We start from the raw sequence: 16,016 nt of genomic DNA, 5'->3' as shown, positions 1-16,016 counted from the left end.
ACTTGGGGAAGGGGGCTGGGGAGCAATGGGGAGAAGGTTGGGTTGGACCTGAAGAGCCCTGGGGGTCTGAGCAGGAGAGGGATGGGGCCTGGCGGGGTCTGGACAAAGGATGAGACAGAGGAGGAAGTGTGTGCCCTCGTGCACAAGCGTGCACACACACACACGCACACACACTGCCCACAGGAATGCTCTTAAAGAAAATGTTTTCACCACCGGCCACTTGCAAATACTCCAGAAGCCCCGCCCCATTGGCCTCAGTCCTGGGAGAAAAACCACAGGTTTCCACTCTTTCCCTGTGGTGGGAAGGACTGGGGCTCTGCAGGGATGCCACTGAGCCCCGATCTGTCCCCCCTCGCCTCCTCCAGTCCCTGGATCTCTCCCAGGAGAGGGATCTCCCAAGGAGGAGGGAGTGGAAGCAGGAATGAGGGAGGGTGGGGGCCAAGAGGCCTGTCTAGTCCCTACTCTGTCCCGAATCTGTGCTGCGCAGGCTCACAGTCGATCTTCAATAAATGTTCGATGGAGGGACCGACAGATGGATGGGAGGGTGTGCAGACAGATGGGAAGGTGGGTGCGTGGGTGGATGGATAGACGGATGAGAGAGAGGGAAGGTGGGTGGGTGGATGGATGGGTAGGTGGATGGGTGGATGGATGTGTAGGTGGGTGGATGGGTGGGTGGATAGGTGGGTGGATGGGTGGATGGGTGGGNCTATGTAAAAACTGAGGCCCAGTTTTTGGGGAAGTGGCTCACTCAAGGAGTTACGGCTACTTTGACTCTCCTCCAGTAGTATGGACAAGGAAGGCACCCCCTGAAACCTACTAGACCCATGGTGGTGGGACTTACTCAACCGGAGGGTTGGAATTTGACCCTGAGAACACTGATCATGGGAGAAACCATACGGCCATCATGATTTCGAGCTCAGTCACCCAGGCTACTGCCGTCCACCTTTCCCCTGCACCCCTCTCCGTCGTCCAGCCTGGCTTCCACGCCCCACAGAGACGCAGAGCTCACGACCGGCCCATATGCCACGGGACTCAGGCAGCACCGCTTCCTTCAGAACAGCTGAACCTCCGGGGTGGTACATGTGACTCTGCATTGGAAGGAATCCCATCCCCCTTCCCCTCCGGTCACGAGAGGCCCCGGGTCCTCTTTGCCACGCCAGCGCCCTCAGTTCCCTTACGGCAGTTGTGAAGGCGCACCTCACAGACCGGATTCATCCACCAACATGTTGTGTTTGGTTAACAGAATTTTCCTATAAACAAACTGAACTGGGGAGCCACACAAAAGTCTAGATCTCCCTCATCTCTTCTTGAAAATGGAGAGAATCTGGCCCCCTGGGAGCCTGTAGTCCCTCCCGCCAGCCCTGAGCAGCCGAGGAGTCACAGCTGCCCCCTTATCCAGGAACAAGCCAGGGCCCTGTGGCCTCTGGTCCCATTTGTACTGGTTTTTTCCTTAATGCGGAGAACCATTTCCCTGTATATATATTTCTATGAAAAATATGTGATGAAAAATAAGCCACAAGAACCCCAACAAATCCCAAGAAGGCCATGAGGTTTCACACTGTGGAAGTGAAGGCCCTTCCCAAGGCCACCTGCACATCAAAGTGACACAGAACCTGGTGGAAGATAGAATACGTCATCATGTGTTAACACCACGTGACCTCCAGGTGATGCCAGGAGTCACGAAGAACAATAGGGCCAGAGTAGAGCTGGGTAAAGGGAGGGCTGTCAGACTAGGCAGGGAGGGGCCGGGAGGTCAGGAAAGGCCTCTCTGAGGAGGTGACACTGGGGACAGGACTGAAGTGAGTGGAGAGCCACGGAGACATGTAGGGAACAGCATTCTCAGGCAAGGGAACAGAAACTGCAAAGGCCTTGGTGGGGGAGTGTGCTGGGCTAGGCAGATCTTGCAGGATCCTGTGGGCAGGGTTAGAACTCCGGACGGGACTCTGAGTGAGGCAGGGGCGTCACAGGACAGGCTGGGAGGCGTAAGTGGCGGCATCTCGTGGTTTGGGGGCACGTGACTCTGCACCTCCTGTCATCCAACCCGCCCGTCACCTTCCCGTCTCAGGGGCTGCAGACGGCACTAACACGGCCGAGTCCAGCAAGCCAGGAAACAGGCGCTCGAGCCCAGGCCTCAGACCCCGAAGACACAGGGGTCCTTACGTCTGCCATGGGCCCGGACAGCCCCAGGTGCCACCACACTGTCCTCACTTCCCCCGACGCCAGGCTTTTCCTCCCTGACTCCTCTCACACGAGGACACAGGGTCACGGGCGCCAGGACACGTGGGAGCCGCCCGGCCGGGAACCTGCTGAGTGAGTGGATTTAGCTGCTCCTCTCTGGACCCCGGTCTCCCCATCACAAGAGGACAGGGTGGGCCAGACCAGCGTCACCCGGATGGATTACAGCCCCCGGCGGTGTGGACGCCACTCCAGGGAGACAGGAGAAAACCGGGGACCACTGACATGTCAAGGTCGTGCTGGAAAGCAGAGGCCCTGCCAGGACGCCAGCGATGGGCCTCTGGGCAAATGCCTTAGGCTCTGCAGGCCTCAGCTTTCTCATCTGTCAAATGGGGTTTGGACAGTCCCAGCCTCGGAGAAGTGCCGTGAGGGCAAAATGGCGTAACAGCTGGAGCCCACACGGGAGTAGGGAGCACCTACACGGGGTCATAAGCTCGCCTGGGTGCCCGTGTGTGTCAGCGAAGGCCTGTCCTTATCCTGAAACTGTGTCTCCAGTTTTGCTGCAGCAGCTGAAATGAGCTTTGGTTTATGGAATGCTGGGCAGCTAACGGCACCACCAGCCATCAGCGGGCGCCCTCACTCCTCTCCCCCCTCGCGGCCTGCGCCCACGGTCTCCGCCCCCACCCCAATCAAATCCTCAGCAGGCCCTGTCTGCTCTGTCCCCCAGAACGACCCCACTGTGGCCCTCCCCCCGTCACCCCTGGGTCCAGGCCCCTGGTCTCTCCCCTGAGCAACTGTAACAGCCTCCCTGCAGGCCCTCCGGCCTCTCCTGCTGCACGCCCGCCTCAGGTCAGTCTCTGTCCGCAGCCAGAGAGAGCAGTGAAGCCCAAGTCCACTCACGTCGGGCCCCTGCTTAACCCCCCACCCACCCCCACCCCCGGGGTCACTCATCCTACTGAGAATGAATTCCAAAGCCTTGCACGGCCTCGAGGCTCTGTGAGACTTGCTTTCCGCCAAGCGCTCTGACTCATCGTAACCCCGCTGCCTGGGTTCGTGGCGCTCAGCCACGCTGGCCGGCCGCCCGAGCTTCCTCCTACCTCCGCGACCCGGCACCTGCCGGTCCCTCGGCCTACAGACATGCCATGTGGGGACCCGGAGCCAGCCCCCGACTCCGAGGCCAGACCCTCAGACAAGCTCTTACTTTCATTCTGGTTCAAAGGGCTGCCCGGACGCATCACCCCATCAGCTGATCTCTGCTGTCCGTATCTGTCACCCTCCGACACAACCGCCTTTATTTACTGGCTCATCATCTGTCAGCCCGGTGAGTTTCAGGTTGTTGTGTGTCCTTCCCTTGCCGTGTGCCCAGCGCCTGGAACAGAATCTGGCACTGCTGAAGGCGGGAACGTTAGATGGTGCAGTTTCTACTACAAGTTTACAAGTTCTGATAAAAAGCTGAAGTCCGGGGTTGGTCTCCCCAACGTTTTGTTTTCCTGGTCTGTGACGTCTAAGGTTTGGAAGCCACAGGACAAAGATGGTCTGAAACCGGGTTTTGCCACGCCCTCTCTGGCCAGCTGGCGGGGCCCCTTTCCTGACTTGCGCCTCCTTTGCGACTCACGGCGTGAGCCGGGCGCACACCTGGGGTCCCAGATGCAACAGGGCATCTTGTGGCCTTTCCTCCTGAGCGTCCCACACTGCTTCCCCACCCACGAAGTCGGCAGGGTTCCTGAGGCCACTAAAAATGGCTGAGTGCTGGGCTCCGCTCCCCACAAGGGAGCCGCACCGGCTCACCTGAGCAGGAAGCTGTAGGAGAATTCGAGGAGACCCATCTCGTGCCAGCCGCCGTCTGCTGCTGTGATGTCGCCCAGCAGGACAGTGCGGAGGTTGGTGTCCATGGCCTCTGTGAGCGCTTGGAGGTCCTTGTGCAGGAGGGTCCTGGGGCACAGAACAAAGAAAGAGCACAGCTTTCAGCAGGAAACGTACACCCACAGGCACCCCCCTTCCCGACGCTCAGGGTCTCAGGGCTCCAGGTCCTCCCTGGCAATGGGGGCCCGCGGACAACGGGCTTACCCTCGATGGTATTACTATTATTATCGTCATCAATGACCATGAGAGCTACTCTTCATGGTGCTCAGTGCCATGATCCCCTTTCATCTTTTGACAGCTCTAGGGACTCACAGTTGCTATGATGAGCCCATTTTACAGACATAAAAACTCAGAGAGAAGAGAGGAACGGACTTTCCTGAGGTGACCCAGCCAGTAAGTGACAACAGCTGGGATTAAAAACCTGGCCTGCCCAAGTCCAAAACCTGAATTCCTAAGCGTGCCAGCCTGTCCCTCCTCGGGGCACACGAGCTTGGATTAGGAGCCCACAGACGTCTGGAAAGGACAGAAACAGCAGGCCAACCCTTCCTCCTGGAAATCCAAAATTAGGGACACCTGTTTGGATAAAGTGTCCCCTGACCGAGGGCTGCCAGGTAGGACACGACCCTGAGGGACCCTGAGGGACCCTGATGCAGCTGTTCTCTAGTCCCCACTCCAAGCACCTGATGGAGACAGCAGCCCTTAAGAGATGTGTGAGCCATGCCCAGTCGACAACATGCTGGCTTGTGAGAAATTTCCAGAAACTCGTAGGGCAGACACTGGAGGAAGGAGGGGTCCTCCTTGGGTAGGAGGGTAGAATGCAGTGAACTGGGGAGTCTCATTGCTAATGGGTCCTAGTATGCCAGGACCTAGGACACCTGGGCTCAGAAATACTCCGAGCAGCCATCTCACCGAGCCAAGGTCAGGCTGGGCATTGCCTCTCATCAGCGTTCACCTCATACTCTGGCCTTTCCTCGGCTTCAGCGGCCCTGCAAACCCCAGTCTTGGAGAAGCTTCTCCTAACCCCGGAGGCTGCCCTTCCTGGAGACAGACCACTAAGGGTTCCCATCAGACTGCATGAACTCCAGGGGTGGACCCAGTTTTATTTCCTCAGCATCTCAGCGGGAGGAGACTGGGCTGTGGGGCCTGCAGGCCTGGGTTCAAATCTCAGCTGTGCCACTTTAGTGGCAGATCATGGGTACATCACTTCTCTCCCGAGTCTGTTTGCTCAACTGTAAAGTAAGGACACAAATATCCACCTCTTGAGGCAGAGCCATTGCACAGAGATGGAAGGGTTCCTATCAAACACCCAGCAAATGGCGGGCATCTTCAAACGGTGGCTGGCATCATTCTGCGCCCCCTACATCTAGACCAGTGTAAAGAAGGTTCCTCAGATATTTGCAAAAGTAATGGAGGCAAAGTAAATGTGCTCACATGTCCTCTTGTTGATATGATTCCTTCTGTTCCAGGACCTAGGTCACTTCCTTCCTGTGTGACCCAGGGCAAGTCACTGCTCTTTTCTGAGCCCCAGTGTCCTTGTCCATACAGGGCTGTAAGTCACTCACCCTCCAGCACTGTCACAAAGACTAATGAGACTACAGGGTATGGACTCAACACTATTAATCACCCCACCCACATCCCTTCCTTTAACAGATGAGGAAAGAGAGGCCCAGAGAGGGCAAGGGATTTGCCCAGAGTCACACAGCTAGGAAGTGGTGGAGCTGGGAGTTGACTCTAGGTCTGGCTGACCCAAACCCTGGGCTCCTCCTACTGAAATCAGACCTGTCTCCTGAAAGAAATAAAGATGAGAAGTGCCTTTCTTCAGCCCAATTCGTTGGGGCTATTTTTTGGTTTTTGGGTTTGTTTGTTTTTTTTTTTTTGGTCTGTCTTCTCAAAACAAATGTCTTTACTGGATGCCTGGTGTGGACACAAACCCAAGCCACCCAGCACCTGGGCTTAGCAGGCAGAGGCAGATCACGCCCTCCCCCGCCCACTCACAGGCCCCGTCCTGAGCCACTCACGGTTTCATCTTGGCCTTTTCATCACTGGGGCTGTAATGTGGGAGCTGCAGGTCAAAAATCCTCTCCATGAGGAAGACGGCGTAGGGGTGGAAGTCCAGCTTGGTGCGAGGCTCCCACACCACTGCGTCATAGGAGTGGGGGTCCAGGAGGACAGTGACATACCTGCCCCCCACCAGCACCTGTGGGAATGTCCGCAGGGATGAGGCGAGGAGAGAAGGGCTATAAACGTTAGCCCTGGACGGTGGTCAGGGGCCTACCCTGTGCCAGGCACTGACACCCCCCATGACTGCCTGTGAGGTGGGGACCACTTAGAGCTGAAAACTGAGGCTGACGGGAGGTAGAGGATGTGCCCAAGGCCAAGCAGCTGACACATGGCAGAGAAAGGACTGGCATTCAGCACTTTTTTGTACCAAATGTTGTGCTCTCAACCCCTCACTCTTCAGTACGTGCCATTATCATCTCAGTCATTGTCACATCCTCAGCGGCCAGGAGAGAGTCTGCCACAGAAGGCAGCAAATGGATGTTATGTGTGTCGTGGGTGGAGAGACCAGATGGAAGAGGTGGATGGATGGATGGATGCTTGTCGGGTCAATGCTAGTGAATGTGGCAGCAACACCCGCTTCTCCGGGAGGCTAAGCTCAGAGTGTAGCCTGTGCCCAGGTGGGGAAAAGAGAGAGAGCTAGAATCCTATAATTAACCAAGGAAAGGGCATTTCCCCTCAAATGTCTGTGTTGAGGGGAGTGATCACACACTTCTAAACACCCACTCAATGCCTTGGCCCTGTTTCCAAAGTGGGATCTGGGGGTCATGTTAATCAAATTCTCTTATAAGATGGAGGCCAATATCCAAGAGAGAATCCTACTGCATGGATCGTTAGATGGGTGGGTAAACGGAAGGACAGCATCAGTGAAGGTATGTTGGGTGGAAAGATGAATGGGTGAGGAGGTTAGACGGAAGCAGAAAGTATGGATGAACGTTGGGAACCTGATGGCAGGATGCTAAGCAGATACTGGGTAAAAGGACTGAGGGACAGTGTTGGATGGGTGGAATCTGAAAGGGTAACGTGGAAGGTGGATGGGTGTGGTGATTGTCTGGGTGCTGAAGGATGGATCATAGAAGGATAGATGGATGGATGGCTGGGTGGGTGGATGGATGGATGGATGATGGATGGATGGATGGATGGGTGGGTGGGTGGATGGGTGGATGGATGGATGATGGATGGATGGATGGATGGGTGGGTGGATGGATGGATGGATAGATGGATGGATGGATGGAGATACAAACAGATGCATCCAGAGTGGAGAGACACTGCATACTGAATGGATAGATAACTGTATATCAGGTGCCTGGTGGCAGATGGATGGAAAGATGGGTAGATAGATGGAAGCTGGCAGAAACTAAACATACGGATAAAAACTGGATGGATGTTATATATGTGAATGGAAGATTGCTGGATAAATTTGAGTAGATAGATGAAGGGATAGGTGATGGATAAATGGATGGGGAGATGGATGTTGGATAGGTATATGGAAAGACGGATGAGTGGACAGATAGAGGTTTGATGGAAACGGAATATATGAATGAATGTTGGGTGGATATTAGGACGGAAGGATGCTGCTTACATACTGGGTAGACAGACAGAAGGATAAACGCTGGATGAATGGACGGATGTTGGATAGATGGGAATTGAGTGGATGGATAGAGGTCAGCTGGACGGACGTACAAGAATTTCACAGACACTGAATGACTGCATTCCTTCATGCTGGGAAGATGCTAAAGGGATAATGAAGGGATGGATGTTAGTTAAGTGTTGGCTGTACAGCTGGATGGGGAAATGGATGGAAAGTTGGCGGGACCATTGGCTGGCAGGTTAGTGGGTGGAAGGTGTGAGATTAGTGTGTGGAAGGGCGTGAGGTTAGTGTGTGGAAGGGTGTGAGGTTAGTGTGTGGAAGGATGTGAGGTTAGTGTGTGGAAGGGTGTGAGGTTAGTGTGTGGAAGGGTGTGAGGTTAGTGTGTGGAAGGACGTGAGGTTAGTGTGTGGAAGGGTGTGAGATTAGTGTGTGGAAGGGTGTGAGGTTAGTGTGTGGAAGGGTGTGAGGTTAGTGTGTGGAAGGGTGTGAGATTAGTGTATGGAAGGAGTGAGGTTAGTGTGTGGAAGTGTGTGAGGTTAGTGTGTGGAAGGATGTGAGGTTAGTGTGTGGAAGGATGTGAGGTTAGTGTGTGGAAGGGTGTGAGGTTAGTGTGTGGAAGGTGTGAGATTAGTGTGTGGAAGGGTGTGAGGTTAGTGTGTGGAAGGGTGTGAGGTTAGTGTGTGGAAGGACGTGAGGTTAGTGTATGAGAAGAAATCAGTGAAAGGCACCTGGGTGGCTCACTCAGCTGAGCGTCCGACTTCGGCTCAGGTCATAATCTCAGAGTTTGTGAGTTCAAGCCCCACGTCGGGCTCTGTGCTGACAGCCTGGAGCCTGCTTCGGATCCTGTGTCCCCCTCTCTCTCTGCCCCTTCTCTGCTTACACACACACACACACACACACACACACACACACTCTCTCTCTCTCTCAAAAATAACATTAAAAACAATTAGAAGGAATCAGTGAACACCAGATGACAGGCCCACTTGCTCGTCCCCTTCCCTCCCTAGAGGCATAAGAGGCACTTACAGTAAATATGTCACCGTGCTTCTCCTTCATCCTGGTGAGGAAGCTGGCAGCATCTTTCCCAAACTCCAAGGCATGGCCCAACCAGGGGATACTGCCTACATCCAGGGGAGGCTCGCCAGGTCGCCTGCAGAAGCCACAGTACTTATCATTGTGTTTAAGCAGGGAAAGAAGACAAAGTATAGGGCAAGGGGTGTGATTTTCAGTGGAGAGGGCACAGCAGGCTTCCCTGGGACATTGGAGAAAGGCCTGAAGGTGGTGAGGGAAGGAGCCATATAGACATCTGGAAGAAGAGCCTTCCAGGCAGAGGGAATGACACGTGCAAAGGCCCTAAGGCTGGGTTGTGCCTCATGTGTTCCACGAACAGTAAGGAGGCCACGAACAGAACTGGAGAGACCAAGGAGAACAGAGAAGTGGAGGCCAGCGCGGTAACAGGTGTCAGACGAGGCAGGCCTCGGAGGCAGCTGGGAGGACTTTGAACTTTCTCCCTGAGCGAGGGGGGAGCCGTGGGAGAGCTTCAAGCTGCACAGGGACAGGATTTGGCTTAAGTTTTTACAGGATCCTTCTGGCGGCTGAGAGAGGGGGGCTACAGGGGCCAAGAGCAGAAGCTGGGCGACCCGCGGATGCTTGTACATGTTAGGGGGTCCAGGCGAGGTGGACTTTCCCTGTGGGGAAGAGAGCCTTCTAGAAACCCAGAAGTACAAGGAACAGAGTTCTCTGCCTGAGCCAGTGTGGACAGGGCTTTGGCGATCTCACACCCCCTGCTGTGCCCACGGAGAAAGGATGAGACCAGAGACCCGTTGAGTGACTGAGGGACAAATTGTGGAAGGGCCGCCCTCACCGCCGGTCCCTGGCTGCCCTGCCCCGCCATCCTCTGGGGGAGGGGCTGTTAGCTGGGACGGCTTATCATGAGCACGAAGTCGGCCTCAGAAAGCGCAAGACTAGTGCTCAGGGTGAACCCCCTGCATGAAAAAACATAAAAAAGGTCCTTAAACCCAGGCAAGGACCCCGAGCTTCGTCTTACAATGATCAGAACCACAGGCATGCAGACAGCTCCCTGCCTGCTCAATGAGTGAGTCACATCCCCTCTCCTCTCACTCGCTCACCGAATAGTAACTAGGAAGCAGGCCAGGCAAGGTGCCTGACTTCATGGGGCTTGCGTACTAACAAGGGGAAGGCAGGCAAAAGCAAAAAAAGCAAAATCATTTCAGGGAGTGATAAAGAAAATAAAGGAGCTACGAGTGAACAATGAAAAGACAACCCAATTTAAAAAAAAAACAACCTTTTCAATTTAGTTTTAAGAGAGAGACAGACAGACATACAGAGTGTGAGCAGGGGAGGGGCAGAAAGGGGGAGACAGAATCCGAAGCAGGTTCCAGGCTCTGAGCTGTCAGCACAGAGCTGTCAGCACAGAGCCTGATGTGGGGCTCAAACCCATGAACCATGAGCTCATGGCCGGAATCAAAGTCAGATGCTTAAGCAACTGAACCACCCAGGTGCCCCAACAAATAACCCAATGTTTAAATGCACGAAGGATTTGAGTGGACAGTTCTCTAAAGAAGAGACACAAATGGCCAGCAAGCATATGAAAAGATGCTCGACATCATGAGGCTCTGGGGAAATGCAAATCAAAGCCGCAGTGTGGTACCACTTCACACCAAGATGGCTATAATCTTAAAAAAAAAAAAAAAAGGAAAGTCACTCTTGGCAAAGATGTGGAGAAATGGGCACCCTTGTATATTTCTGGTGGGAATGTACGTAGTGCAGCTATTTTAGAAACTAGCCCGACAGCTCCTTGAAAGGTTAAACAGAGTTACTATACAACCCAGCAACATACCCCAAATTACTGAAAACATAAGTTCATATATAAAACTGTACACTATTGTTCTCAGCGGCATTATTCATAGCGGCCAAAAGATGGAGCCAATGCAGATGTCCACTGACCGATGAATGGACAAACTACAGTATCTTCATGCCATGGAACATTATTCAGCCATAAAAAGGAATGAGTGATTTGTGCTACAGTGTGGAAGAACGCTAAAACCATTTGCTAAGTGAAAGAAGCCAGACACAGAGGTCACATCCTGGATGATCTACTTCTGTGCGATGTCCAGAAAAGGCACATCCAGGGTGACAGAAAGTAGACTAGTGGTGGCCAGAGCTTGAGGGGAGGGGACAATGCAGAGTGACTGCTATGGAGATGGGTTTCCAGGTTTCTTCTGGGAGTGACAAAAAATATTCTGGAGTTCGGCAGTGGTGATGGAGACACAACCCTATGAATATTCTAAAAACCACTGAATTGTATACTTTATTTTTTTCATGTCTATTTATTTTTGAGAGACAGGGACAGAGTGGGCGTGAGGAAGAGGCAGAGAAAGTGGGAGACACAGAATCTGAGGCAGGAGGTGGCTCAGTCAGTTAAGCATCCAACATCAGCTCAGGTCATGATCTCACGGTTTGTGAGTTTGAGTCTCACGTCAGGCTCTGTGCTGACAGCTCAGGGCCTGGAGCCTTTCTCAGATTCGGTGTCTCCCTCTCTGTCTGGCCCTCTCCTACTTGTGCTCTGCCTCTCTCTCTCAAAAATAAACATTTAGAAGAATTTTTAAATGGTAAGTGTTACAGTGTGTGATTTATATCTCAGCAAAGAAAAAAGAAAGAGGGTGACGGGCTGATCAGGGAGGGCCTCCCCACGGAGGCACCACCTTAGCAAAGACCAGCAGGATGAGAAGGGAGTGCAGTACCAGAGTGGGGAGAGAAGGATTTTAGGCAGTGGGAACAGCAAGTGCAAGGACCCTGGGGTGGGAGGCTTTCAAGACAGCAGGCACTGGTGTGGCTGGGGTGGACTGCAGGGGTGAGAGGCAGGACTTGACCTATAGCCAGGGTCAGGCTTCCATGCCCAGTATCATGGGGGGGTTCCTGGAGGGTTGGAAGCGGGAGCTGGATATAGATGTACTTTTGCTTTTAAAAAGTCACAACACAGAAATGACTGTGATCATCCAGGAGCGCGACAATGGAAGCGGAGGTGAAGCTGGCACCCGCCGCCCCCATTTCCAGGACAGGGGCCTTTTTCCTCTAAGACACCTTTGGGCGTAAGGGCAGGGCCATGGCTTCCTTTCCCTGCTCTTCATCCAGGCTGCGGCCAAAGCTCCCCAATGAGCCACATGTTATTTCTGGCAGCTTCCATATTCCCCCAGAAAAGTCCCAAGGAGGCTCAGACAAAGGCAGGAAGCTAGGAGCCCAGGAGTCTGACCCCCGACAGAGCCTAGGCCCTGAATCCAGCTCAGGCCCAGGCCACATTCCAGGGTGACTCAGCCGGCAGCCAGCAGGGCCGAAGGAGGCTCTATTTTGGGGTCTGCGGTCTCGAGCCTCGCCCACGGACACTCTCACTGTTTTGAGGCACTGCCAGGCCCTTGGAGGGAGGGCTGGACCCCCTCATCCCCGGCCACCCACACAGCCTGCCCTTCCGGTTTCAGACACCAAGGCACCTTTTCTGCCTCTCCACTTCCGGTCACATGGGCTCCTCCCCCAACTGCCCACTCCTCACTCACAGACTCCACGGCCAACCTTGCCACCTGTCCTACCTCGGTCTCACTCAACCCTCTGCAAACTGGGGCAGAGAGTTAAGGGTGGGCATCAGCCACCTCTGTACCCTGAAGTATCACACCCGCACTGGACGGAAGTTCCATGGCTACAGGCACTTGACCCCAACACTTAACAACAGTGCCTGGCACAGGGCAGGCGTTTAATACGTGTCAGATGAACGATCTGTGTATGCGGCTGGTGCTCAAGGAGCAGCACCTGCCCCTCCGCACCCCCCACAGTTGCTAAAGGGGTCAAGGGACGCGATGCAGGTCAAGTGCCTGACACACGTTCTGGTCTGAGCAGAAGCTGCATCGTGTACTGGGCAGTGTTAGCGGATGGCCTGACGTCTCTGTCCGGTAGTTTGAACTCAATTCGGGGCCTCAGGCTCTGGGAGGATTTCATGGTGGGGAACCCGCAGGGTTTCAGCAACTTAAGCTCCCACTCCTTCCCGGGGCTCGCCCACAAGCTGTCTGACACGAGCCCTCTCCCCCTCTCCCTGCCTCCCACTCCGCGGAAGCAGCACGCGGCCACTTCGCTCCAGTTTTTGTTTTTCCTGTTTTTGTAACTGACACAGAAGGTTCAGAGAATTCGCAGCGTAACAGAAAGTGGCTAGAGCAAGCAGAGGGACAGGGCAGATGCAAACTGGGTTGGGGACGGCGGCAAGGCTTACAGAGGCCTCTGCTACCGAGTCCCTGGCGGGTGAGGCTCCATTGTCGCATTTTTAGGAGAAGCTGGANTGGGGCCACCACTCAATGGCCTCTGGTTAGCGCGTGTTGGAATGAGACACATTTATCTGTGCCTAGAAACTCCGTATCCTGCAAGGGCCCAGATCATTCCTCAGTCACCGGGAACCCTACGCCTGATGCCACGGTGGCCTTCCCCCACCTGGCGTCTTCTTCCAGCGCTCCCTCGACCAGACAGGCACAAGCTCAAAGAGGAAGAGAGACGCACTCGGCCTGGCGGAGTGGCCGGGGCACCGGAGAGCAGCTACGCGAGGTTTGCTGGACAAACAGGCCCTAAAGGGCAGCAGGAAGAATGTTTCTGACACCCTCATGCAGGTCACCAGCCCCAGTGACACAGAAGTCAGGCTCCTAGCTCCTGACCCCTCCTCACTCCAGCTCACAACCTCTCCCAGGCGAAAACCCGGTTGCCAGGCCGGGTTTAAAAGTTACCTTTGTTGGGGCGCCTGGGTGGCTTAGTCGGTTGAGCGTCCGACTTTCGCTTAGGTCATGATCTCGTGGTTCGTGGGTTCGAGCCCCGCGTTGGGCTCTGTGCTGACTGCCAGCTCAGAGCCTGGAGCCTGTTTCAGAGTCTGTGTCTCCCTCTCCCTCTGACCCTCCCCTGTTCACGCTGTCTCTCTCTATCCTAGAAATAAAATAAAAAAAATATTTAAAAAAAAAAAAGTTACCTTTGTTGTAACTGCAAAAATCTGACTTTGGACTGGAGACTACACAATATTAATGATTTTTATATTCTGAAGCAGGATAAGAGAATTGTGACTGTCACTATTTTTATCTATTTTCTTTTTAATTTTTTAAAAATGTTTTATTTTTTAAATGTTTTATTTTTTATTTATTTCTGAGAGAGAGACAGAATGAGCAGGGGAGGGTCAGAGAGAGAGGGAGACACAGAATCTGAAACAGGCTCCAGGCTCTGAGCTGTCAGCACAGAGCCCGACCATGAACCGTGAGACGTGAGCTGAAGTCAGACGCTTAACCGAGTGAGCCACCCAGGGGCCCTGTCACTGTTTTTTTGACATGCATTCTGAAATATTTTCTGGAGACATATTGTAACATCTGGAATTAAAAAAAATTTTTTTTAATTTGAGAGAAAGAGCATGCGGGGACACAAAGGGGCAGAGAGAGAGAGAGAGAGACAGAGACAGAGAGAGAGAGAGAGAGAGAAAATGTTAGCATAGAGCCCGATGAGGGGCTCTTCCATGACCCTGGGATCATGACCTGAGCCAAAATCAAGAGTCAGACACTCAACCGACTGAGCCATCCAGGCGCCCTGATCCATAATTTTTTGTAAAAATGTTAACCATCAAATGAAGGGGACAGTTCCACAGGGATTCTTATACTACTCTATTTTTTATGTATAGTTGAAATTTTTCATCATTAAAAATTTTAACTTAAAAAAAAAAGCTAGAGGTAAAGACAGTTGTTGACTGACTAAAGTTCTTTCTTTTCTTTTTTCTTTTTACTGAGAAAAGCATGAGTTTTGGAACTGGCTAGATGGGGAATAGAATTTCAGTGTGGCCCTGAGGAGGACACTGAGCCCTTCTAGCCTCAGCTGTAAAATGGGGTGATGAACATCACCTCAAGGGTCAGTGAGGAGAAAGGAAGGTGCAGGGCCTTGCTTGTTTGATTCCTTGTCTACACGGCATCGGCATCAACCATCCCTTGTGCCAACACTTGATTATTTGTCCTTAAGAATCTTCTGGAGGCGGGGTGCCTGGGTGGCTCAGTCGGTTAAGTGTTCGACTTCGGCTCAGGTCATGATCTCACGGTTTGTGGGTTCGAGCCCCACATCGGGCTCTGTGCTGACAGCTCGGAGCCTGGAGCCTGTTTCAGATTCCGTATCTCCCTCTCTCTCTGACCCTCTCCTGCTCATGCTGTCTTTCTCTCTCTCTCAGAAATAAAAAATTAAAAAAAAAAAAGAATCTTCTGGGGGTGTCTGGGTGGCTCAGTGGTTAAGTGTCCAACTTTGGCTCAAGTCATGATCTTGAGGTTCATGAGTATAAGCCCCACGTGGGGCTCTGTGCTGACAGCTCGTACCCTGGAGCCTGCTTCGGATTCTGTGTCTCCTTTCTCTCTCTGCCCCTCCCCTACTGTCTGTCTGTCTCTCACACAAATAAATATTTTTATTAAAAAGGATCTTCTGGTTGTATCCACATCTTACTATCTTACCATCATGTGGTTCTAAGACTTTTGAGCATTCAGATTACAAATAAAATGTGTGGGGAGCATGGAAATTCATTTTTCCTGAGAATTACAAATCCTTACAGCCTAGATTTGTAATCCAGGCAGACCTTGGACGAGTTGCTTAGTTTCTCTGAGACTCAGTTTCCTTCTCTGTAAAATGGAACAACAGTGCCCGCTGCCAAATTGGGAGGAGAAAATGAGACTGGGACCTAAACTGGGGTGCCTCTGGGGTCTCCCCGGGGTCCACCCGACTAACTGCCCCTGAGCTCTTGGTGACCCCTATACCCATACTTCTCCCCAGTCCCCACCTGTTGGCCCTCCTAAGCCACCGGGTATAAAAATCAACGGCTCACCCACAAAGATAAATTAGCTCTCTGGGTTACAGCAAGAACTTGCTAAAATGTTTAACTGGCCTTTCTTCTAACCCAGCAATTCCATTCTTAACTACCATTCTCATCAGCATCCCCATTTTTTTTTTCTAGGAGAGAGAGAGAGAGAGACAGCATGAGCAGGGGAGGGTCAGAGAGAGAGGGAGATACAGATTCGGAAATAGGCTCCAGGCTCTGAGCTGGCAGTCAGCACAGAGCCTGACACGGGGCTCGAACCCATGAACCGCGAGATCATGACCTAAGCAAAAGTCGGATGCTTAACTGACTAAGCCACCCAGGCGCCCCAGCATCCCCATTCTAAAGACTAAGAAACTAAGGCAGAGAGTGGGTACTCAATTTGTTCTTATTCCTAGAGGCCGAGAGTCTCCACACGCTGACCACCCAAAGACCCTGCCTCTCAGAATCCATATA

General features: G+C 53.0%; 1 protein-coding gene across 1 annotated transcript in view; it reads right to left on the bottom strand.

Moving 5' to 3' along the window:
• PTGIS (prostaglandin I2 synthase) overlaps window positions 1-16,016 on the bottom strand; it is a 67,127-nt gene that overhangs the window by 22,630 nt on the left and 28,481 nt on the right. Inside the window, exons 3-6 of the mRNA XM_077778337.1 lie at window positions 9,718-9,771; window positions 8,714-8,837; window positions 6,057-6,235; window positions 3,964-4,107 (exon numbers count right to left, since the gene is read on the bottom strand). Of these exons, the coding sequence (XP_077634463.1) occupies window positions 3,964-4,107; window positions 6,057-6,235; window positions 8,714-8,837; window positions 9,718-9,771 (501 nt within the window). The remainder of the gene's footprint in view (window positions 1-3,963; window positions 4,108-6,056; window positions 6,236-8,713; window positions 8,838-9,717; window positions 9,772-16,016) is intronic.

This window comes from Crocuta crocuta, unplaced genomic scaffold (assembly GCF_008692635.1).
Source record: "Crocuta crocuta isolate KB4526 unplaced genomic scaffold, BGI_CrCroc_1.0 scaffold27, whole genome shotgun sequence".
Classification (NCBI taxonomy): domain Eukaryota; kingdom Metazoa; phylum Chordata; class Mammalia; order Carnivora; family Hyaenidae; genus Crocuta; species Crocuta crocuta.
The sequence above is the reverse complement of the archived record's forward strand: the minus strand, read 5'-3'. Positions and strand labels throughout refer to the sequence as shown.